The sequence below is a fragment of the Mastomys coucha genome, unplaced genomic scaffold (genome assembly GCF_008632895.1).
Source record: "Mastomys coucha isolate ucsf_1 unplaced genomic scaffold, UCSF_Mcou_1 pScaffold21, whole genome shotgun sequence".
Taxonomy (NCBI): Eukaryota; Metazoa; Chordata; class Mammalia; order Rodentia; family Muridae; genus Mastomys; species Mastomys coucha.
The window spans coordinates 79756838-79781899 of NW_022196904.1; the positions used below are offsets into that span (position 1 = coordinate 79756838).

The following is a 25062-nucleotide window of genomic DNA, read 5'->3' on the forward strand; positions in this document are numbered from 1 at the left end:
ACAGGTTGCATTCATTTAAGAAATTGTGTGTATTAAGATGGTGTATCCCAAATGGTATGTATATTAAGATGGCCTATCCATGAAGTCATTCATCAACATTTTCAGTGAACAATGGTTCTGCTTGGAGGGTGGCCCAGACATTAGGTAAGTGTAAGAATCTAGTTCATTGGCTGTGATGATTTTGAAAAGCATTCATCTCAGAGAAAGAGTAACTTACAAAGTTCTCTTCTTCAAAATTGATACAGTAGTTACAAACATCAAGCAAAGCATTCAGTCCCACTCTTTGTTGTTCTCTTATAAGTCACCTCCCAAGTTAATTGTTTATGTTTCTTTTGGGTATATAAATAATTTTGAAATATGTAAGCTGTTCTGAAAACCATAGTATAGTGTAAAAACATCAAATAAACAATCCTTCTAATAGAGAGGCTGAGATAGGAGAAGCATGGTTTCAAGAGCTTTATGTGGTACCCAACAAGACACTAAGAGGTACAATCAAGCAGAAAGTGTGTGTGAATTGTACCTATTTCTCCAATAACCAAATTAGAGAGACCACCAGATGATAGCCAACAAATTTTCAATTCCTCATACTTTTGTATATGAATCAATTAGGATAAGTTGGTAAGAGCCAAAATTGTAAACTCTATTAAAAACAAAACAAAACAAAACAAACAAATAGAAAGACTTTATCTATTTATGTTCATTTAAAAAAAACTAGTGGTGATGTATTATTTTAAAATATACCCCTAATATGTTTGGAGTTATTTAAAATTTATATTGAGAAAAACATATGTATTTTCAGTATTGCTGCAGACAAGTTTCTACATAAGATCATAAGATGGTTTGATTGTTTTATATCAAACAACTTTTATACTACTCATTTTTATTGTTACATTACTTTATAAATTTTAAAGAATAAGATAAAATAAAAAAAGGTATTGCAGGTGTTGAAGGGGGGGTCTCTGGGAGGAATTGGGGTACAAAAAAGAAAGAAGAATGTGATGTAATTTTATTTACTTAAAATATGTTTTAAAATGTTAACAAATTCAGATAAACTGAAATTATGTATCTTTTCTCATCATAATGCAATAAAACTTAATTCAATTAAAAAATAAATAAATTAAATATTTATTTCTATGATTAAAAAAAAAAAAACTAAGCTAATGTTCCATAAAAATACTATGAAGAAGTCCTGATGTAGATCCATGTAGGCCCTGTGCTTATTGTCCTAGTCTGTGAGCTCATATGTACATTGCTCAGTTCATTCAAAAGGCCTTGGTCTCCTGGTGTCTCCTTTTTCCTTTGACTCTTAAAACTTTTCTGCTTCTTCTTCCATGGAATTCCCTGAGCTCAGGGGAAGAGATTAGATGGAGACCTTCAATTTTCACACACACTCTCTCTGTATATTGTCTGGCTATGAATCTCTATACTCACTCTCATCTGCTGCCAGTAGAAATCTCTCAGATGATATCTAGATAAATTAATTGATATGAGTATAGTAGAATATCATTAAGAATCATTTTATTGTTTTTTTTCTTTTTTTCAGTTGTGTTTGGTTTTACACTAGGGCTACTTAGTTTTGGGTAATTAATGAATTCTTAATTATCCAAGCAATGTTAGATATGAATTTCTTCTCATGGAGTAGCCCTTACGTAAAATCTGACATTAGTTGTCTACCCTTGCAAGTTCTGTGCCATCATTGCCCGAGCATGTTTTGCAGGCAGGACAGATTGTAGATCAAAGGTTTTGTTGCTGTGTTGGTGTCCAGGTTTTTGGTAGCTTTTTGGTAGTCTATAGAGTACCTTCCCAAACTATGCACCATACCCAAAGGTTGCTTCATCCTACAATAAAGGCAGTTGCTCAGTCATGTTCATAACAACTTTATTCATAATAACCAGAAATTAGAAACAACCTAGATGTCCATGAATAGAAGAACAAATAACAAAAATTGATACATTTATATAGTAAAGTATTACTCAGCTGTTTAAAAATGATATCATAAAAACTGTGGGCAAATATATGGAATTAGAAAAAATAATCTTGAGTGAGGTAACATAGAGCCATAAAGACAAATATGATAGGTACTCACTTATACTTGGATATTAGCCACTAAGTAAATGATAACCAAACTATAATCCATAGACCCAGAGAGATAAGGAAAGAGGAGGGGTCTAGGGAGTAAACATGGATGTCCCTGGGAATGAGGATATAGAATATATTTTAAGGGTAAATCAAGAGGCAGGTGTGTTGAGGGAAGAGATTATGGAGAGAGACACTGGAATTGGAGAGCATTTGGGAGGTTGTGTGAAAACATAGTGCAGTGGAAACTTCTAAGAGTTTGTAAAGGTGATCCTAATGAGGATTCTTATTTATAGTAGATATAGAGTCTCAATTGGCCATCCCTTGTAGCCCAGCCAAGCTTTCAGTGGTGCATCTGAGTTGCATTCAATTGAATTGTTGGCCAAGAGGGTCTCATGAATTCATTTTAGTAGCCATTAGTATTAATGTAAGGTGGAGAAAATGAGAGCTGTGTCTTTATGTGTTAGAACTAATTTTGTGCTAATCATAATGACATAAGCAAATTGGCCTGAACTTGCCTGTGGTCCCTCAGAGAATTGACTGTGTAACAGTTGGACAGTAATTGTCATGCAGAACTGAATTTATCTTAAAAAGCAGGCTGGCATGATGAATGACAGTACAGCCTTTAGAATTAGATTTCTTATGTGCTATATTGGCCCTTCTGTTTATTACCTCTCTGGTTGGCAAATATTAATTAATTAACTTGTCTTGATATCCTTATTTATTTAATGAAATGCTTCGTGTGTGTGTGTGTAGTAGCTATACTAATTCATGCATGCATATTTGTACTAATTGTTCACATTTTCTGGGATGATCTTCACCAATATCCACACAAATATTTTTCTTTTATATTCCCAGAACTTTCTCAAAGTGGATTAGATTAAGCACAGCATTCACTTCTTACAAAGATTAGTTACCAAGTGTACACTATGTGCCAGCTATTATTCTGAGCTGAACGGAATGGAGCAATGAATAGAACAAGTGAACCTGTGCTCTCTTAGAACTTATATAATGGAGTGAAGATAGAGACTTTCAGTGAGTTCAGAAAGAACAGACAGAGTCTTAGCTGTAAGAACTTTTGTCCTTGAAAAGGAAGTAGAATTTAGAAAGGGTAGACAAAGAAATAGACTGGGTAAGTTCTTTAGACTTAAAAGGAACAGATTTGTGTGGCTATTGGTGAAGAGCATCTCAGAGAAAGTGAACAATTACTACCAATGCACATGTATGGATTAGTGTAGTTACTACACATTGCAAAATAAAAACAACCAACCAACCAACCAAACAAACAAACAAAAAACAACAGCATATAGTAGGTACTGGTGTTTCCTCCTCTTCTTCTCTCTGCTGCTCTTTTTCCTCCTCCTTCTTATCCTTTTGAATTACTTCTCCTCCTCCTCCTCCTCCTCCTCCTCCTCCTCTTCCTCCTCCTCCTCCTCCTCCTCCTTCTTCCTCTTCTTCTTCTTCTTTTTCATCTTCCTCTTACCATCCCTTTTCTGGGAATCTGACATTTAAGGATGAAAATTCACTGAGATCAGCAATTCAATTCTCTGATTACTGTTCTACTATCAATTCTACTTCCAAGTTGGAATGGGACATTTCTTTGACATTTACCCTTCTCTGCTATTGTGCATCAAGATTAGTAACAGATTAGAAGCCCACAACTATAATCCTCATTTTTATTGTAACAATCCTTCTTGCACATACACCTTTTTTGAGTCTTAACAATTTGATTCTTAAAATAACTTTTTATAGGACAACAGGTTTTGTGAGAAATTGGTTTGATATTAAATAAAAACGTCTTAGAATTTGGATTTCCATGTACCCAGCAAATAAGCTGGAACAAAAACTTCTAGGAAAAGGTTTGCTCTCTGTAGCCTTTTAAGCATAAATCATTCTCTTGCCACTCTCTCAGGTGCCATCATTAGAAAAATGAGAGTTGTTCCTCATTTTTTTCTTTTTAAATTCCTAAAAGCCCAACTCCTATTTATTTGTTTTTTTTTTTAAATCTCTCCTTCATTTACTTTCTTACAAGGGTCTGTTTGTGTTCTCACATGAATTTCTGCAATAAAATCTGTTTATTATATTGTTCTTTCTATCTTCCAACCTTTACATATTTTCAACACTTTTTAAGGAACCCTCCATAATAATAAAAATGTGTATTTAATTCACAATGTGACAAAAGTTTCAAGGTTTCTTGTCCCCTATTGTTTTGATATTCAATATGGTGTGTTTATTACTTAAATAAAATATTTCCTCAGGAAAGGCCATCCAGAGACTGCCCCACCTGAGGATCCATTCCTATATACAGACACCAAACCCAGACACTATAGTTGATGCCAAGAAGTGCTTGTTGACAGGAGCCTGACATAGCTGTCTCTTGAGAGGCTCTGTCAGTACCTGACAAATACTGAGGCAGATGCAACCCCATAGGAAGAACAACAATATCAGCCAACTAGACCCCCAGAGCTGCCAGGGATTATACCACCAACCAAAGAATACACATGGAGGGACCCATGGTTCCAGTCGCATATGTAGCAGAAGATGGCCTTGTGGGATATCAATGGGAGGAGAGGCCCTTGGTCCTGTGAAGACTCAATGGCCCCACTGTAGTGGAACAGCAGGGAGGTGAAATAGGAGTGGGTGGGGATCATAGAAGCAGGAGGTGGAGGATGGGATAGGGGGCTTTTAGAGGAGAAACCAGGAAAAAAATTCCTTAGAAATCATTGGATTTTAGAATCTGAAGACCCAAGTTTGTTTCAACTCACATTTTAATAAAATCTCTAGTTAGCCTTTGTTTCAGGTTGATTTTGTATGTCAAAATTTAGAAGCACTGTGCTATAAGACAAAGTCTTCATTGGTTGGGCAGGCACAAGTGAGCCACTGTATTTTAACCCTTGTGTAACTTTCCTATCTCAAATCACATCATCTTCCAGTCTTTAACCAACTACAGCCAAGGCTCTCCTAAGATTCCTGACTTCCTCCTCCTCCTTCTTTTCCTTCTTCTTTTTAAATGACTGCTTTACTGCATACTTGGAATATCTTCTTAATATCCTAGCCAGGCATGTGCTTACTCTAACCTTTCTTAACTTTTAAGACTCACTCACATGCAGGTTTTGCAAAGAATCTCCTTGGTGATATGTTACCTGCTGAACTAGACATGCTTCATGTTCTCAGACCATTGTAAGTTATGTACTTTTGTTATTTGTTTCTATCTCTGCAATTCATTTTTATATGCGTATATGTCATCTTAAATATGATCTCTGTGAAGACAGGGAAAGCTTCTTTCTAAAGTCATGTTCTAAGTCAACCACTAGCTTAGTACTGTGAGGTGTGCTAGAGATTCTGCTTCACTCTTTACAGCCATTAATATGCATTTCAATGTTGAGTAAGTAAATTCATGGATGAATGAAATGCTTTCTTTTAGGTCCACAAACATGAATGTTTGTCTCTGTGCATATAAATACACATTTGAATAGTTGAGTGTATAATTACAATTATACATGCCAACAAGTGTGTGTGTGTGTGTGTGTGTATGTGTGTATGTAGGGTGTAATACATACCTTACAATAATACATAGGAAAGAACTATTGTCACTTTGTTAGGTAGATATTTCAGCTAAAAGATAAACAACAGATGAACTTATCTGTGATTATGTAGAAGGCCAGAAATAATGTGGGAACTGTCATTTCAGTTTGAGAGAAATGGGCCAAAGCAGTAAAGGTCCTCCCAGACATCATAAAACCTGACAATTGGATCTCATTTATGACAAAGCATCTCATCACAATCATAATTCAAGCTTCTTAGTGTAAAGACAGCTAGACAGCAACTGCAAGCTTTTAACAGAAACTAAAGCAGCTAAATCAGGCTTTGAGAAAAGATTGCCAACACATATCCATTGAACTCCATAGTGATGTAATATAACATGAAGCTTGGTCTTGTTTTAGAAGAAAGTATTTGACTTGGTAACATATATAAAATATATTTACCATAAATATGCTGTAGAGTTATAGTACTTTCATTGTGTAGGTATATCCTCTCTATCAAAACATTAAAAGTGGCCAAAAGCTAATTGATGTGAAATTGACAAGTGGTTTCCTGTGCCTAGGTACCCGCTCATCTGCATAGATCTGGGCATGAGGGAATTGGCTAAATTGTAGTGTGCGATGGTGTTACTTTTGAGGCAGGTGTACTCAGTTTGTAATGATGAACTCGCCCAGGAAACTACTCACAGAAATTCTGCTGCTGCTTTTTCTTGATTTGTATTCAGATAACAAAGTGTATCTGTTCCACTGGATGTGTTTATCCTATGTAACAACTAAAAGAAACCAAACCTGCGATAAGATTATCATATGAGGCTCACACAGCTTCCCAAAGCTGACACAAGCACCCTACACAAGGGGCCCTAGATGCCTGTTATTTTGTGGTTAAGCTTCATGTAGTTTCAAATGTTTTATTGATAATATGCAGAAGCCCCTCAGAAAAATGATTCAAAGTAACCAAATAGTTTTACAAGAAGAGAAGTAGTCAATGGAGAATCTCTTTGAGGACCACTTAGTTAAAGTGAGAAAAGAATTTTCAAAAGTAACTTTCAAGATATAAATCATACTACTTAACTCAATTGGCAGCTACTTTTGGTTGTATAGAAACACATAAAAAAACTGAGACTTTTTTTTATATGACCTTTCCAGTATTTCATGCTATTTCAAACAAAACTGAAAAGAAATTAAAGTATTTTAAAAATACTTCCTAATTTTAAAAAATATTTATTTGTTTTATTTATGTGAGTACATAGTAGCTGCCTTCAAGCACAGAAGAGGGTGTTGGATTGTATTATAGATGGCTGTGAGCCACTGGATGGTTGCTGGGAATTGAACTCAGGACCTCTGGAAAAATAATCAGTGCTCTTAACTGCTGAGCCATCTCTCCAGCCCCAATTTTAAAGATTATAAAGTAATTATATTTCTCCTTTCTCTTACCTCCTTCTAAATCTTCCCCCATGTCCATCCCCACTCTTCTTCAATTCCTAGACATCTTCTTTACTGTTATTGCATGCATATATAGATACATACATAGATGTGTGTATGTGTGTGTGTGTGTGTGTATGTGTATAAACCTGTTTATGAGTTTAAAAACTTGAAACTCATTTCTTAAATAAGCTATGAGTAAAAAATGTTCAATTTTACCCAAATAAATTCCCTATCTCCTGGAGTTTCAAGCCATGGTATGTTTTGCTAGTTCGTTTAAACTAAAACTGTACTGAATTAATATGCATGCAATTTACTTCACCATTGTGAGGTACTTTTTAAATCTAGGATAAATCTAATTGCTGCACCTTCCTGGCTGATGGCTTGGTATTTTCTATGGCATCTCAGCCACAACAGCCTGTTCATTCTTCATCAATTAAAAATTTCTACAAATCCAGAATACTGTATATCCATTGACTCAACATTTTTGCCAAGGTTTCATATAATTGTAGGTATCTGAGTATTCTTCCTGGAATACATTTAAGTTGATGGTATTGCATGTATAGTTTTAGACAATACCATCTAACAATCTAACATATATATGTGCTTTGAAATCCAAGAGGATAAGAGGAAAACATTTTTTTGAATTGCATTTTAATAAGTTGTAATTAGCCGGGCGGTGGTGGCACATGCCTTTAATCCCAGCACTTGGGAGGCAGAGGCAGGCAGATTTCTGAGTTCGAGGCCAGCCTGGTCTACAAAGTGAGTTCCAGGACAGCCAGGGCTACACAGAGAAACCCTGTCTCAAAAACCAAACAAAAACCAAACCAAAACAAAAAAATAATAAGTTGTAATTATATCATATTAAAAGCTTGTTTTAAAATCATTCTTTGGAAATATGGTAGATGTCTCATTTTCTATGTATTTATTGTAACTTTTAAAAATTAGAAACTATACATTTCAGAAATAATTAGGTCTGCTAAACATTTTCAGCATTTGTGTGTGTGTTTGTGTGTGTATATGTGTGTGTGTGTATGTGTATGTGTGCGTCTATGATAACTGTAAAAACAACATAAATTGATTTCACCTAGTTTCTGAATGATACTATTTACTTTTGTTGTTATTTACTAACCAAAAAAGGTTTCTTTACAGGGATTTTTAACATATATTTGGGAAGAGGTGTGTAGTTAGAAATTTCTAGAAGTAACAGTTACTGCTGTTCCCACATTATTTTGTAGTTCAGGATTTAATAGATGAGAAATTCCAGTGAAGAATGCTCACTGATTGCAGCACAGATCATGTCCAATATTTTTTTCCTCTCAAGAAGATCAATTTTAGCCCATTTTTGGGTCATCTTCATTGTGGAATACAGTGCCAAAATGCAAATATTAATTACATTTAATGCAGTTTGTGAAACTATATTTTAAAATCTTGGACTCCAAAGATTAGCTTATGGCATATCAATGTGCACTGTATATAATGATGAACTTTAGAGATTTAGAGATCAAGGGAGTATTGACACATGTCTCTACAGAACATTAAAAGTACATTGTATTTTCTTAAAATTATTAGCAGACTAGTGATCTCAAGTTCAGGATCCCAACTGTATAGTCAAATTAGATTCCTAAATCTAGTCATCTTAAAACTGGCCCAGTTTCCTGTTTTTTCTGTGTGTCTTCCTTTTTATCAACAAAAGCTTCCATATAACACCAGGAGCAGAAGTTCTTGGTTTTTGCTAAGAAGTTTCTCACACTTATTCTCATTTAATTTTCATGGTAATCCTGTGAGGTAAATATTATTATTTTATACTCAGAGGTGATAATATAAGCTCTGAGAAGCTAAGAAGCACAGGAGAAAGAGCTTTTCCAGGAAGCATTATGCAAGTTAAATACTTACTTATCTTACTACTTTACAATATGCATAGCATCCTTACAGCACTCTTGTAAATTGGGGGTGGTGTTTGCTATTTTATGAAAGAGAAGCTCAGATTCACAGAGGCTAAAACACAAAATATCCCAAAGGAATAACTAATTAATACTCTGGCATTCTAACCTGGATGCAGTGGGTTCTTTATGGTACTAAGCACTTCCACTGACAAGCTGTCAGGATCAGTGTGATGATGGAGTGAGCCAACAATATGCTTAGAGTGCTTGACAGTTAACTGGAACCCACTGGGGGGGATCATGCCTTATCAAGTCATAGAAACGGCTTCTATTTATTATCTTTAAATAAGTCCAGTCTGAGACTTTAGAGCCTACTTTCTTTTATTAACTTGGGTAGCAAAGTCATTAAAATGATTTAATTTTTGAGTTTATAATATAATCACAACATTTTTTCTTTATTTTCTCCTCACAAGCTCTCCCATACACCCCTTTTTGTTCCCCTTTAAATTCATGGCCTTGTTATTTATTAATTATTATTGCATGCATATGTGTAAATACATATATACTCAAGTTCATAAATATGAACTGTTCTATCCATATGATGTTACTTGTTTTCAAGACTGACCATTTTACCCTAGACAGCCAATTGGTGTGTTCTTTCTTGGGAAACACTGTCTCGTCCACTATCAACTTTCCTCAGTTGCCTATGCTTCCTTGTGAAAGGTTGAAGCCTCCTATGCTATTGTCTGGCCACTTCGGCATGATCATTGGTGTCCTCTCTCTTCAAATAATGGTTTAGCAGTCATGCTGGTGAGATTTTATGGAAATAGTTTCTGACACAATCTCAGAGCAAGTTAACAATCTTTCTGTCACCTCTTCTGGAATGTTCTCTGAGACACTTTTGCAGATATGTCCATTGAGAAGGGGTTCCTCATCTCTGCATTTTGTTTGGTTGCGGTTTTTATGAAGGGTGCTTTCTCCAGGATCCAAAGAACACAACAAAACCTTCCATACCAGACATTAGTAGCTATCTTTTGAGTTTCTGGTCAGAGATATCCAAGAGACATACAAAACATACAGATTATTGCTATTACTTTTGGTTGATCTCTAGAGGTAAGAGGTGAGTCTCTATTCTGGAAGACATCATGCCCTTCAGAGACATTTTTCAGAAACTTAAAATGACATGAATGTCTACTCCCTGAGTACTACTAGCTCTCATGGTAACAGAGGTAGGCAACCAACAGCTCTAGGAAGCTATCATGCCCTATGAACCATGTCAATGACCAGTATGACACAAAAGCTCTAGTGGTGCAGTAGAGGTACACCTATATTGGCAATAATAGCAGCTCTCTAATTGGAGTAAAGACCTACTCAGCAAGAGGAGTACCATGCTGGGTACTAGAAGCCTTGCTAACCACTCAGTGCTAGTGAAGTCATGATTGTTAGAGAAGAATCTACAACCACTAATATACTAAGCCAGTATAAGATCTAATAACAACCTTAAATATTTGCCCTTAAGATAGATAAGTACAGTTACAAACAGTACCTGTGCCAGCCTGGGCAACTGTCTTCCTAGAGTATCATGGGAAGTATGAGGAGACTCAGTACAGCCATCAATTCCCACTGAATACTTCTTGTTCTCAGTATCCTATGGAGAAAGGCCAAAAACATGCTTAGGGCTTAATAATTAAACCAATCTCTTTAAAATATCTTTCACAATGCAAGAAAATGAAACAAAAAACCAAACCAAACCAAACCAAAACACAAGAAGACCAGGGAAGGATACAGTCACATACTAAGAAATGTGTAATTGTTACCAACTAAAAAGGAAAAATAATTATTTGTCAGCTTATTCTTTACATATCTACATAAAATAACAGACTAGGTAGACTCAAAAATCCTAGACCCACTTTATTTCAAGGCTCCACATGGTTTGATTGTAATGGTTAAACATCAGTGTTCCCTAACTTGCTCTGTAACTTTAGCAGGCATGTGACTTAATAATCACTTAAGAAGAACAAAATCCCTCAATCATGTAAAGTCACAAATATACTCTACTCAGTTATCAAGATTGTCCAGTCCTGATAGTCATGGCGGCACATGCCTTTAACCCCAGCACTCAGGAGGCAGAGACAAGTTTATCTCTGAGTTGAAGACCAGCCTGATCTATAGAGCAAGTTCTGGATCAGCCAGGGCAACATTGATAAATTCTGTCTCAAAAAAAAGTTGAAATTCCAAATACTTCCCAGATGAAATATTCTCACTGTGGAATATTCAGATCCGACACTGGTGTTGGGGAAAGAGTTTCTAAGTTCACTTTTCTCCTTTCTACTGTTTACCAGCTGGTTGGCCTGGAATGCTTTCTCCTCTCTGAGATTCATACATGATGATGTTGATACTAGCAATAAAAACAAAGAAAATGGCAGACCCCACCATACTGACATAAACCTAAGATGGTTGGTTGTATTTAGTTGCCATTTGAGGATCAACTGTTGCTTCTTCACTAGAAGAGAAAACTCAACCTCTTCCCTAAGGAATGTCTGTCTGCAATAGCTAATTTTCTCACCATCCTTATAGATGCTCATCACAAAAGGGTGACTCTTTGGCATATCCCTGAAAATTATGTGTGTTGTTTAGTGTCTCTTTTAGAATCTCCTTTTAATCTCATCTTAGGCTTGTAGGATGGATTTCTCATATGTTATAACCTGTGTATATATTTTAACATTATAAATATTATAATATAATAATATGGTCAATTTATACTATGTTTACTATAATATAATATATTAATATATGGAATTAACTTATTAATATTGTTATTTTGATCCTGGTAACATGATTTTCTCTCTACAACATCTTTCTTTGAAGTTACCTATAGTTATATAATATAAAAATTATTTGGGATAAAGATATTTTCAAAATTTCTTTATATATGTTTCTTACTTAAAAAACACATTTTATGAGTATTTATACCAATTTTATATTTATATGTTAACACATAGTTGTACTGATACTTAAATCTATGAAAGCAACATTTCAAGCATTCTGAGAAGAGTTTGTAACTGTGAAGACTTTGGTCTGTGAAATAAACTTACATTGACTTCTTTATCTTATCCTCATAATTAGAGGAAAATTTGTTACTTGGACACATATTTGGTGCACATTAGGCTTTATAATGTACAAATTGTCTTTTACAACCTGTGCCTATCTTTTCAGAAAAAAAAATATGTCAGCTTTTGATACATTAGAAAGAATTCTGAAAAAAAAAGAAAGAAAGAATTCTAGACTAGGACATAGTAGAAAGGTATATGATAGATGTTTATATCAAGGAGCAAGAGACTGAGATACTTCAACCTACATTTTCCATTGTTTTGTAAAAGACCAAAACTTCCTGATAGTTTTCTCCTAAAGACATATTATTCAAGGTCAGTATTGCTGACCCTAGATCTCAATATACAGGTCTAAAACTGTAGGTGGGTGATTGGAAAGGAAGAGGCAAGTTCATTTGCAGGGGAACTTATTATTAACTTTGACCTCAGATCTTTGCGAGGTGGTCAGGCTCTAAAACATCTTGCCACAGTATTTGTTGCTTACCAGGTAAGCTAGTCAGATGATTTTCTTTTTTTTAATGATGTTCATATTTGTTTTAAAGGCCACAGATATGGAAAGTAGGAGCCACCTGACAACATGGCATGCCATACTGTGCATATAAAGTGTACAAATGTATTCAAATGGAGATGAAAAACTTTAAAACATGAAGAGAAAATTTTTAAAATTCCATTCTATCTTTATTATCAATCTATCTTATCATCATAATTAGTGGAAAAATTGTTAATTAGACACATATTTGGTACATATTGGGCTTTATAATGTGCAGGTTGTCTTTTACAATGTTTCTAGTGGCAGTTCCTTTAACTGTTGTCATATCTGTTTTCATTGAGGGTTCAGTGAAGTGACAGATACAACATGGTGCTGGCTTTTCAACAACCACAGTGAAGTAGAAGGCTCTATGAGACTATCTGCTCTTCAGTAGTCCTTTTCTTTCCTTTTTAAAAAATTACTCTAACATAAGGTGTTAGCTTCCAGAACCTGTGGCAGATATGGGCGGGTCCACAGACCTGTCGCCAGGCAAGGGCCACCATATTCCCAGAATACATTGGGTTCAGCTCCCACCTTTACCTGGACTGCTACGTCACAACATATATATATATATATATATATATATATATATATATATATATATATATATATATATGTATATATGTACTTTCCTCCATCTTTCTCTCTTTTCTTTTCTTCTCTCTCTCCCCTCTTTCTTCCTGCACTGCTACCCACCTACCCCCTTCCAATTAAACCTCTTACACGTGGAACTGCCTGGGCCTGGTGTCTGCAGACGCTTCCCGCAGCTACTCAAACCCCCATCATAAGGGAATAATGTATTATTGGCATTCAATAGTACTTGTAGATAACCCTACACTAGACTAGAATAATAGGGGCTCTCAGTAGAGAGTAAACCCCTTGGTAGAAGAAATATATTACATTATTGGATGAGTGGGGTTTGGAAAAAGATAATTAACTAATGCAGCACTCCTTCCTGTCTTGTATCTAATACGAGTGATTATATGGCTCACACAACTCACATGTTTCCTGGATTTTTTTTTTTTGCTATATTCTTCATAAAGATGTACAACAAGTATATAAAAGATGAGCTACTATACCCTTCTTCCCAAGGTCTGAGAATTGTCTCAGAGGGAAGGCTCAGATTTAAGAGTTGGTAGAGGGCTAGAAGGCAGAAGCACTCTGTGGACACAGCAGGAACGTTGTATACATGTGGTCAGGAATTTTGACAGCATGTACAACACCTGTGCAAGCTTTAGCCAGACAAAATTCCCACACAGAGTAGGTAGAGCTGTGGACAAAGTCCCATCCCTGTTCTACAAGATAGCTTCTGGGAGGAGAAGAGATAGCTTTCAATAAAGGTGATAGGCTGACCACATTCCAGTGGATGGCCACAGAAGCTAAGAGTATTTTGGCAACAACAATCGGACTTGATAGGTTTACAAAGCAAACTACGACCTCCTACTATCCCTAAAATCAAAAAGATCATGAGATTGGATGCATAGGGAGGTAGAGATAGATCTGGTAAGAATTAGATGAGAGAGCAGTAAATATGATGAAAATTCATTGTATTTTATTAATTTTCAAAGAATCAATAAAACTTCTTAAAAAAAAAAAAACCCGAGTACAGATCATCTGCCTTGTACAGCAACTGCTTTAACTCCTGAAATAATTCTTTCCTTCCTTCCTTCCTTCCTTCCTTCCTTCCTTCCTTCCTTCCTTCTTTCCTTCCTTCCTTTCTTCCTTCCTTTCCATCTCAAATGGTGCCCCAGAGCTGTTCCTCCCCTTACAAAGTCCCTCCCTCCATTCTTCTGCCCTTATCCTCTTAGAGGGTAGATCTCCCCTTGAGGGTACTTCCCTCCACATCTCAAGTGTCTGTAGGATTAGGTGCATCCTCTCCCACTGAGGCCAGACAAAGCAGCTCTGCTGTGGAAAGAATACCACAGTCAGGCTAGAGCTTTAGGAAAAGCCTCCTCCACTCTAATTGTTGCGGGACCCACATGGAGACTGAGCTTCTTGCTAGCTCAATAAATAGCATCTTAGTAAGTGTCTTAGTAAAGGTTTTACTGCTATGAACAGACACCATGACCAAGCCAAGTCTTATAAAGGACAACATTTAATTGGGGCTGGCTTACAGCTTCAGAGGTTCAGTCCAGTATTATTAAGGTGGGAACATGGCAGCATCTAGGCAGGTATGACATAGGAGGAGCTGAGAGTTCTACTTTTTTTTTAAATTTTTATTTTATTAGATATTTTCTTTATTTACATGTCATACGATATCTCCTTTCCCAGTTTCCCCTCCAAAAACAAACAAACAAAAAAACCCAAAAACCAAAAAACCCAAAAACAACAAGAACAAACCCCTGTACTCTCCCCCTCCCCCTGCTTGCCACCCTACCCTCTCCTGCTTACTGGCCCTAGCATTCCCCTACACTGAGGCATAGAACCTTCACAGGGCCAAGGGCCTCTCCTCCTATTGATGACTGATTTGGCCATCCTCTAATATACATATGCTGCTGGAGCAATTAGTCCCACCATGTGTATTCATTAGTTGATGTTTTAGTCCCTGGGAGTTCTGAGGGTACTAGTTAGTTCATATCCTTGTTTGTCCTAAGGGTTTGCAAACCCTTCAGCTCCTTGGGTCCTTTCTCTAGCTCCTTCATTGGGGACCCTGTACTTAGTTCAATGGATGGCTGTGAGCCTCTACTTCTGTATTAGTTAGGTACTGTCAGAGCCTCTCAGGAGATAGCTATATCAGGCTGCATTATCTTTTCTTCAGTCTCTGCTCCACAATTAGTCTCTACAACTCCTTTCATGGGTATTTTCTTCCCCCTTTTAAGAAGGAATGAAGTGTCCACATTTTGGTCTTCCTTCTTCTTGAGTTTCATGTGGTTTGTAGATTGTACTTCATGTATTCCGATCTTCTGGGCTAATATCCACTTATCAGAGAGTGCATACCAAGTGTGTTCTTTTGTGATTGGGTTACCTTACTCAGGATGATATTCTCCAGATCCATCCATCCCCCTAAGAATTTCATAAATTCATTGTTATTAATAGCTGAGTAGTACTCCATTGTGTAGATGTACCACATTTTCTGTATCCATTCTTTTGTTGAGGGACAACTGGGTTGTTTCCAATTTCTGGCTATTATAAATAAGGCTGCTATGAACATGGTGGATTATGTGTCCTTATTACATGTTGGAGCTTCTTTTGGGTATATGCCCAGGAGTTGTATAGCTGGGTCCTCTGGTAGTACTATGTCCAATTTCCGAAGGAACTGCCAAACTGATTTCCAGAGTAGTTGTACCAGCTTGCAGTCCCTAAAGTTGCAAAGCTTCTGTAAGGCAAAAGACACTGTCAATAGGACAAAACGGCATCCAACAAATTGGGAAAAGATTTTTACCAAACCTATATCTTATAGAGGGCTAATATCCAATATATACAAAGAACTCAAGAAGTTAGACTCCAGAGAAACAAGTAACCCTATTAAAAAATGGGGTATAAAGCTAAACAAAGAATTCTCAACTGAGGAATACTGAATGGCTGATAAGCACCTAAAAAAATGTTCAACATCCTTAGTCATCGGGGAAATGCAAATCAAAACAACCTTGAGATTCCATCTCACACCAATCAAAATGGCTAGGATAAAAAAACTCAGGTAACAGCAGATGCTGGAGAGGTTGTGGAGAAAGAGAGTTCTACATTTCATCTGAAGGCTGCTCATGGAATACTGACTGGCAAGCAGCTAGGAGTAGGATCTTAAAGCCCATGTCTGCAGTGACACACTTACTCCAACAAAGTCACACCTCCAAATAGTGCCACTCCCTGGCCCAAGCATATATAAACCATCATAGTAATACTCTTATTTCAAAATCTTAAACCTACACATGCGCATGTGCATGCACACACACACACACACACACACACACACACTTATTTATTATTCATTTATCTAACATAAATCAAAAGATGGATTTATTTTTTAGTATCTATCCTTGTATGGCATGGTTATTTGAAGTGAATTAGTATTCATCACTGATAACGTTCCTGCTAACTAGTCATGGTAATAACCTTGTTTGACATACTTGACTACCAAGAACAACAAATGACAGCAAGCACATGGCATAGCTTAGCATAAAATTGTGGTCATCTGGAAACTGAACCATGTGCCTTGTGGATCATGCTAGCTCTACTAGTTATGTTTCGATTTAAGCCAGAAAAATGAGCTGGCTGAACATAAAGATTGATGATACGAATTCATTTTTTTACAGTGACTTTATCCAAAATCACTCATGCAGAATTTCAGAGCTTATTGCTGCTTTGAAAGTAAATCACCTCAATAAAGATTGCATGGAAATTTTAAAAAATTCACTGAAACATACATGCTCAAATATTTGCATTATAAGAGCATAGAAATCAGTAATGCAGCTTTTCATTCAGCTAAATCAGAAATGTTAGGGTGGTTGATAAGATCAAATCAGATTGTATGATAACATTCCGTTAGCCTAATGGAGCAGATAGCAAATAAAAACAACAGAGGCAGCTTCTTGTAGAAGAAGGAGCATACATGGGCAGCAGTCAGCCAGATTCTTACTATGCTCTTTCCTAGCAGGGTGAGGCTTTGGTGAGTTGATTAGCATCCTTTAGACTCTGATGTCTGCCCTGTATAATCATATCATGATTTCTATTGATATAAATTTTATTCATTGTGGTTACTAATAATTATCCAATAGGTCCAAACCAACCCATGAAAAGTAAGTGGCTTAATCAATCCTATCTGTGGTTTTTATAACAGTTATTAACATTACAGAATGCCTATATCCTCACATCTAGTATACAAGGAGAGAAGTACAAGATGTCCTGTTAGAACCCCACTCCTCTTGGGACTAAACATGATTGCAGACTGACATAGTACTGTCAGTTAAAGGGCCACTTGATTCCTTCCTAAAAGGGCAATTAGAATGACAGTTTACAGGATAAAAGTAGGAAAATGTTAATTAGAGATAAATTACTTAAACAGAAATAAGAGTCTTAGAAATGGTTTAAAATGTCAGACTGCTGGTTCTTTGAGCAGATTGTTTCACTTTGCTGAAGTTCTGCTTCTAATGAGTCAAGGAAGGCCTCTATAATCTAAACTATTCACCCCTAAATTCTTGAGTCCTATGAAACACCCTGGAGAGAATCCCACTGCTAGCTTCTATTCAGGAGGGGCTTACAGATGAGTCTTTCTCTACCTCCACTTCAAAGATAGGAGGGTACAGAGCCTGTTGATGTTGATTTGAAAGGAGCATCAGGAGTTCTGAATCAGGAGTAGCAGAGTGTTCTTATGGTTCCTGTTGGGGGTCTAGAAGGGCAACTGCTAAGTAAGCATGGTGCTAAATTCCTATTCCCAAAGTAATGAAGCAAAACACAGGATATTTCCCTATGTCTTAATTAGACTAGAAATATATATGTCATTTTCTGTAAGACTGCACCAAAAATCAGCCTCAGAAGTTTCTTCAATACTTCTAATTATGGTAATCAGCTTAATTATTATAAATGTGCCACCTAATATGTGTCAATTTATGTAATATATGTAAAATAATCCAGTTTTTACTTATTTTTAGCAAAACCAAGGCAAATGCCCCGCCCAGAACTGTTCAGTGGAAGCCCCTGCCTGGATGCCTGTCCACCACTGTACTGTAAGTCACTTTAAGACTGATTACAATAAAAAAGAGATGGTGTTTTATTCTAGAATAACCTTCTGGAATGAGCTAGAATATGGTCTAAATGAGCTAGAATATGGTCTAAAACTTTAGAGTTGAGAAAACATTTGATAAGGAAAAAATGCCTTTTCAGACAGCAGTGTATTATAAAGTCACCATGATTAGGGACTCTATTTTGAGTCAGGAAAACTTGCAAAGTACTTCTCTAAATGAGGTATTGATGAGTTAGATTTGCATGGTCATTAAAATGAATGTATTTTCACATGTGTTTTTCCAAATAGCTGCATATTCAGCACTATTTGATCTTGAGATGCATTGGAGAAGATGCTTTTACTACATTGTTTTGTTGACTGCTTAATCGTGATGAATAAATGGACTGGCAATTTCCAAGCCTTCCTGTAATAATAGACTCTGCATTTGTGTGGACTCTTCTATCTGAGAATTATTCAAGTGCCTCTGAAATAAGCAGGTAGTATGTTATTATCCTTGGGTTGCAGATAGAAGACTTAACCACACAGAGTAAGAATAGCATATCAATTGTAGAACTGGCAAGAGACGCCAGATTCCGTACCTCTCTTTTCCTGTGCTGGCTCTATTACATTGTGCAGTGAAGTAAATGAAAGAGAGAGACTGATTTGTATGATATTCTCTTACCTGTGCACTGCCTGATAGAGATGACAGTGGCACCTCTGGGAATTACCTTTGCTATAACCGACACTTTGCCGGGCATGAAAGAATGTGTGTGACGTGGACAAGAAATCAGAAAGCTACTTTGTGGCATTTTTCTCATTTAACCCTCTCTGTAGGAGATCTAGAAGTGATGTATGAAGTCAACTAAATACTTGCATCTATTGTTGAAGAACAAGCTGTTGAAAGGGGCCTCTTGACTGCCATGACAGGCCTTCTGTGGTGTTGTAAAGTACACTTGGGGGAGGCTACTCCTCCTTCAGATCTGTAAAAGACTATTTCCTTCCTTGTCTTTGTTGGTATGAGGGAGGAAGGGAAGATGGGATCACCTTTAGTCAAGGAGATGATAAAGATAAATTTTGGAGGGATTCCTGCTGTGCAGAAGCAGTCCAGACTTGCCAGAGACTTAAAAAATAAAAATGTCGCCTTTTTTTTGTGAGCAGATGGCCAGAGGGGAGTGTGTGTATAGGGACACTACTGCTGCCAGGTAGAAATGAGTTTTAACAGTTTTAGTTCTTCAGCAGTCACTCCTTTTATTGTGTCCTCAGTGACATTATCTTACAATTACTGATTTATATGTCTGTTCATTCGAGGAGACAATACGCTTTTCAGGGTCCTAATGTACAAATTCCTAAGTAAGTCCCCTTTTTTATTGGAGGGCTCTGATGACTGAGGCTCAGATATAAATTTTTAGTATGCTGGTAGCTGGTATCTTTAGTAAGTGCTGTATTTGAATGTGGGCTTCAGTAAGCTTTATTTTTCCCACTCCAATATTTCTTTACAAAGAGGGATAATTCTGTTGTCTGGCCATTTGGGGTTGAGTTTTTATTCTAGAATCAAAATAACTTTCAGATGACTTCTCTACTGCATTATTGGTGTCTTATACTTGGATTGTTATTGAAATCAGAAGTATTTGATATAAGATGGGACCTTTTATCCATTTTGTTTCACCGAGTTCATCACACAAAATGTGTACTTTGAGAAATTTATCTTTACACTAGAAAAATTTATTAGTTAGTATACAAATTTATGGTGATATAATCATGAAATAAGTAGTGTCCATTTTCTTATAGTCTTTAATAAAATAGTGTCCATGCTATATCAGATATACCTGTGTTTAACACCAAAAAGATTTCTTTCAATATGAAATCCAAAGTAAGGGAACCCTGGCAACATATTGTTAGAATATGGTCTTTGGAGTTACTGAAAATAGTTTTCATTTGTACTCTTAGGAGCCAGAGGATTCCAGATAAGGTCTTCCTATTATAGGAACTTAAGAAATAAGTAGATGACTACGTTTTAAAATGCTTTCTGTAGATCATGAGCCGGTCTTGTTGACACTAAAATCTAGTTCCTACCTGTATCCACACAGAAGCCTTAGAAACTAAATGTGGCTTCTGCTTTGAGATTGAGAGCTGCTGACTTATAAATTTTCCCTGTCATTATTAACAGGTAATCATATTCCCTAGTGAGGGAGGTACCTCTGGAAGATCAATGCAATGCATGATGACTTGTTTCTCTGCAGGTAACTCCTCCAACCACAGAGGTAGACTTCCAGTGGCCCTGCTTGGAGTGCTTGAGCTTGCTCTACCCATTTTCCTGGCACCTACTAAACCCAGCAGAGATACATGGATTCTTGCTTTTGAGAATCTACTATTTGTCTTATGGATACTAATACTAGTAGGTACTAATACCAATGGAGATAGGTGGATTCTTGCTTCTAGTACTGAGAGAGAGGTGGATTCTTGCTTCTGAGATACCAGCACCAGCAGAGATACATGGATTCTTGCTTCTGAGAATCTACTATTTGTCTTAAGGATATACAAGACTAGAGGGCATTGCTATTGACTCACATGAGTGAACACTTAAGGAAGTGCTTTGTGATCTCTAGTTGCTGAGACTCTTGGAACTGGCCATTCTAAGTTCTTGCATATTCAGAAATCTGACTGTGAAAAGGTTCTAGTGATTAATAGACAGCCATAAGTTTCTGTTCAAATCTTTCTCTTCAAATTATTGGCTGTATTTATTTATTAGGAGTTTGACTGTTTTTATTTACTTTCAGTGAAAAGAAAATTGTCATCACCAACATTTATTGAGTCTCCAGTCCTATTCACTAAAGTTAGTGCTTTACGTCTCTGACAGACATTTCCAGAAAGCTGATTTAAAATTTATGTCTATTAATTTCACTGATCTGATTTTTTGCAATAGTTAGACGTATAAAAAAATCACTAAAGATGAACTTGATAATGAAATCTTTTATGATAGTGAAAAATATGGATCTAACTATATCATAAGTCACACAGTTATATAACAAAATCTGCAAGTAGGTAAAACAGTTTTGGCATTAATTTTCATTTTGTTATCTCTGAGGAAAAAGTGAAATTCATAACTTCATGTTTTTAAGAAGATGTCTTAACTGTCTCAAATCCTCTGAGACTGAACCAGGTTATAAATAAATTAATACATTCTTACATAATAAATGAATAGTCTCTATTATCTTCATGCATTTCTCTGGGTGTAGTTGATTCTCTTCTACATTCATTATCCATTGTCCAAGCAATTTTGGGGGTTTTATTTTGCAGTGATTATAATTGAATTTTATTACTTTATATGGAATTGTATGAATCTACATATGTGTATATTTGCACCAGTTTCACTTATATTTCTAGAATAATTATAACATTTGCTAGTGAGGAGAATTGCGATTTATCTCTCATGTGTAGATACATGTATGATTACAGTGGGCACGAGAGCTAAACTCTTTCTTACCCCACAGTTTAACTGGTTGAATACCCTGTTAGTTTGTATGGTCATAAGTAAGATATCAGTATTTATGACTCTGCTACTTTTAAGCAGTTGAGAAAATGTCCATGCATTCTGGGGCCTAGGCGAAGACTATTAGGAACTTATCAAAGATACTGCCATATCTATATATTGTCACATATTATGTTAATTGCAGTAAATCTGTTACATAATTTTAAAAAAAATCATGTAAATATTTGAAAATTAGAATATTGTGCTCCCAGTATATGAAATTTTGTTTATTCTCATGTTTAGCACATGTTATGAGTTATAACAGATCCTTGGATTTCTCAAAAGATGACAGGAAACAATACATGTCAATAATACATATATTGTTATCTCATTATATAACAACAAAAGCTATAAATTTTCCTCATCCACTGTTTTCTTTTTATTTCCAGTGCAATTGATGTCATTTAACTTTGCATAAAGCTCACATACCTAGTCCATGGCTCTCAGAAACACATAGCCATCATAAAATCACATTGTGTCTGCTCTCCGGGAGTTTTCAGAGTTCTCATGAGGACAGAACCACTGGTTAACTCTTCTGCTGGGAAATTAGACCCATAATGGCTGTGATGAATGTTGCCTTTCCAATAACTTGGCACAATTTTTATTTTTTAGGGCACAGTTTTGATACTATGAAGAGTCTCTTTATGGAATGAAAAGTTAGGCCATTATCAGATGATCATAGTTTTAGGAAAATTATAGAAAATTACAGTATGCAGGACCTCAAATTGGTGAGCACTGGGACTCGCATGTATCTGGCCATATGGGCAGCAGTCATGGGTTTGGAAGAGACACTCAAGGGGAATTATCTCAGGAAAAAGTCCAGTGCATTTTGGTAAATGGGAGCTCTGTGGATAGCTCTGGTGTCAATTTTGCTGTACTCATGGGCTGGACATCAAGAAACTATGCAGAAGGTAGGACAGATGCAGAGGTAGTCTACCTTCTTTCTTTCCCAGCCATTGCACTTTAGATTTATATTACTTTTCTCTTCTGGGTTTAAAAGACTACTGAGACCTGAAATACTCACATAAAATGTTTCTGTTTCGCTGAGCTTTGAAACATACCCAGAAAAGAAGGCTAGTGGCATTTATGGAGGGGGCATTGGTCCAGGTGGGTGATGCAAAGACATTCTCAGCTAACATGTATGAAAACTAGCAAGGAGAATAGGAGATATACAAGTCTATAGGGAAGTGAGCAAATCTAGAGGTGTCAGGATCTAAAGCTAAGAGGTAAGTTGCCATCAGTCAGGAAATCAAAGGCAGGCTCACTGTAAAACTAAGCTCAAAAAAGGTGAAGCTCAGCGTTCTGAGTTTTCTTTCTTCTGTATGTTTAATTAAATATTTTAATTCCAATTCTCTTTTAAACAATTTGACTTATATTTGGACCTCACAATCACCTGTCTTTTCCAAATGTTTCCTTTGCCATCCTATAAATACTTGATAAAATACAGAAAGAATGTGACTTTTAAAGATACCTGTGCATTTTCAGGAGTAACTTTTCAGTTTATCTGAGCCTACTGTATAGCTGTTACAGTGTTTAGGACATTTTCTGTTCTTCTTCTTCTTCTCTATTATTATTCTTTATTTTCTTCATATTACTGTAGAGCATACAGTTTACCTATTTAAAAAAAAACAAAATTTAAGTGATATTCTTTAGTTTGTTCATAGAATTGGACAAGTTTTACCTCAATGAATTTTAGAATATGTTCATGACCCTCAGAAAAACTCTATCCCCCTCAGTAGGTACTCTGTACACGGCCTCTCCTCTCCCAAAAATCAGGAATATATTTTTCCCCACCAAAACTTGCTTATTCAAGACAATTCCTAAAGATAGACTTGTGTAATGTGCTGTCTTCTATAACTGGTTGCTTTAACTTTGTTATTTTCAAGGTTATTATATCATTACATGTATCTATCCTTTATTACTTGTTTGGTGGATAATTGTCTGTTATCTGTTGTATAACTATTTGGTTATAATACTTCTTTTAATCAATTTTTCAGTCAACAGACACAAGACATGCTTGTACCTTTGAATATCATGAGTAATAACATGAATATTCTTATATGAGTTTTTATATAGTTATGTGTTTTCTGTTTTATTGGGTATCTGCAAAATTATTATTCCTGTGTCATATGGTGATTTTATATATAGTATTAAACACAACATCCAAGCTTTTTAAAAAAGCAGTTATATTATTTTATATTCTCAGAAACAATATATGAGTGTTTTCTTTTTTTTTATTTGACTTGAGTGAGTGACTTTATTCTCAGCCCACGGCGAACAGGTTACATTCATTTAAGAAATGGTGTATGCAATAAGATATTCTATCCATAAAGTCATTCAGCAACTGTTTCAATGAACAATGGTTCTGCTTGGAGGGTGGCACAGACATTAAGTGAGGGTAAGAATTTGGTTCATTAGCTGTGATAATTTGGAAAAGCATTCATCTCAGAGAAAGAGTAACTTATAAAGCCCTCTTCTTCAAACTTGATACAAGAGTTAAAAATGTCAAGCAAAGCATTCAGTCTCACTCTTTGTTGTTCTCTTATGAGCCACCTCCCTAGTTAATCGTCTATGTTTCTTTTGGGTATATAAATACTTTTGAAATATATAAGCTGTTCTGAAAACCATAGTATAGTGTAGAAACATGAAATAAATATGTTTTATTCTCCTGAGATAGGAGAAGCAAGATTTCAAGACCCTTATGTTGTACACAGCCAGAACAAACAAGCTGAAAGTTTATATAGATTGTACAATATTGGACCTATTTCTCCAATTACCAAATTAGAGAGACCATTGGATGACAATCAACAAATTTCTAATTCCTCATATTTTTGGACTTCAGTCGATTAGGATATGTTGGTAATATTGATTTTCATATTAAGATATTAAGAAAAAGTAATTGTCACTTCCTGTTGTTTTTGTTGTAAGAGGTAGAAATAGGTTTGTGTGGACTTGTTGAAAGATTACTTTCTTGCTTCTTGTAGGATGTAGTTTCGCTCCTTATGTTTTCCATCTATTATACTTTGTAGGGCTGGATTTGTGGTAAGATGTTGTGTACATTTTGTTTTGTTATGGAATATCTTGTTTTCTCCATCTATGGTAATTGAGAGTTTTGCTGGGTATAGTAGTCTGGGCTGGCATTTGTATTCTTGTAGGGTCTGTATGACATTTGTCCAGGATCTTCTAGCTTTCATAGTCTCTGGTAGGAAGTCTGGTGTAATTCTGATAGGCCTGCCTTTATATGTTTCTTGACCTTTTCCCCTTACTGTTTTTAAAATTCTTTCTTTGTTTAGTGCATTTGGTGTTTTTATTATT

The 25062-nt window shown here is 35.9% G+C and overlaps 1 protein-coding gene across 7 annotated transcripts in view; it reads left to right on the forward strand.

Moving 5' to 3' along the window:
* The window catches only part of Dlg2 (discs large MAGUK scaffold protein 2), a 1953494-nt gene that overhangs the window by 407010 nt on the left and 1521422 nt on the right, over window positions 1-25062 (forward strand). For all 7 annotated transcript variants that reach the window (XM_031387347.1, XM_031387348.1, XM_031387349.1 and 4 more), the window contains one exon: window positions 18148-18222. In XM_031387347.1, the coding sequence (XP_031243207.1) occupies window positions 18148-18222 (75 nt within the window). The remainder of the gene's footprint in view (window positions 1-18147; window positions 18223-25062) is intronic.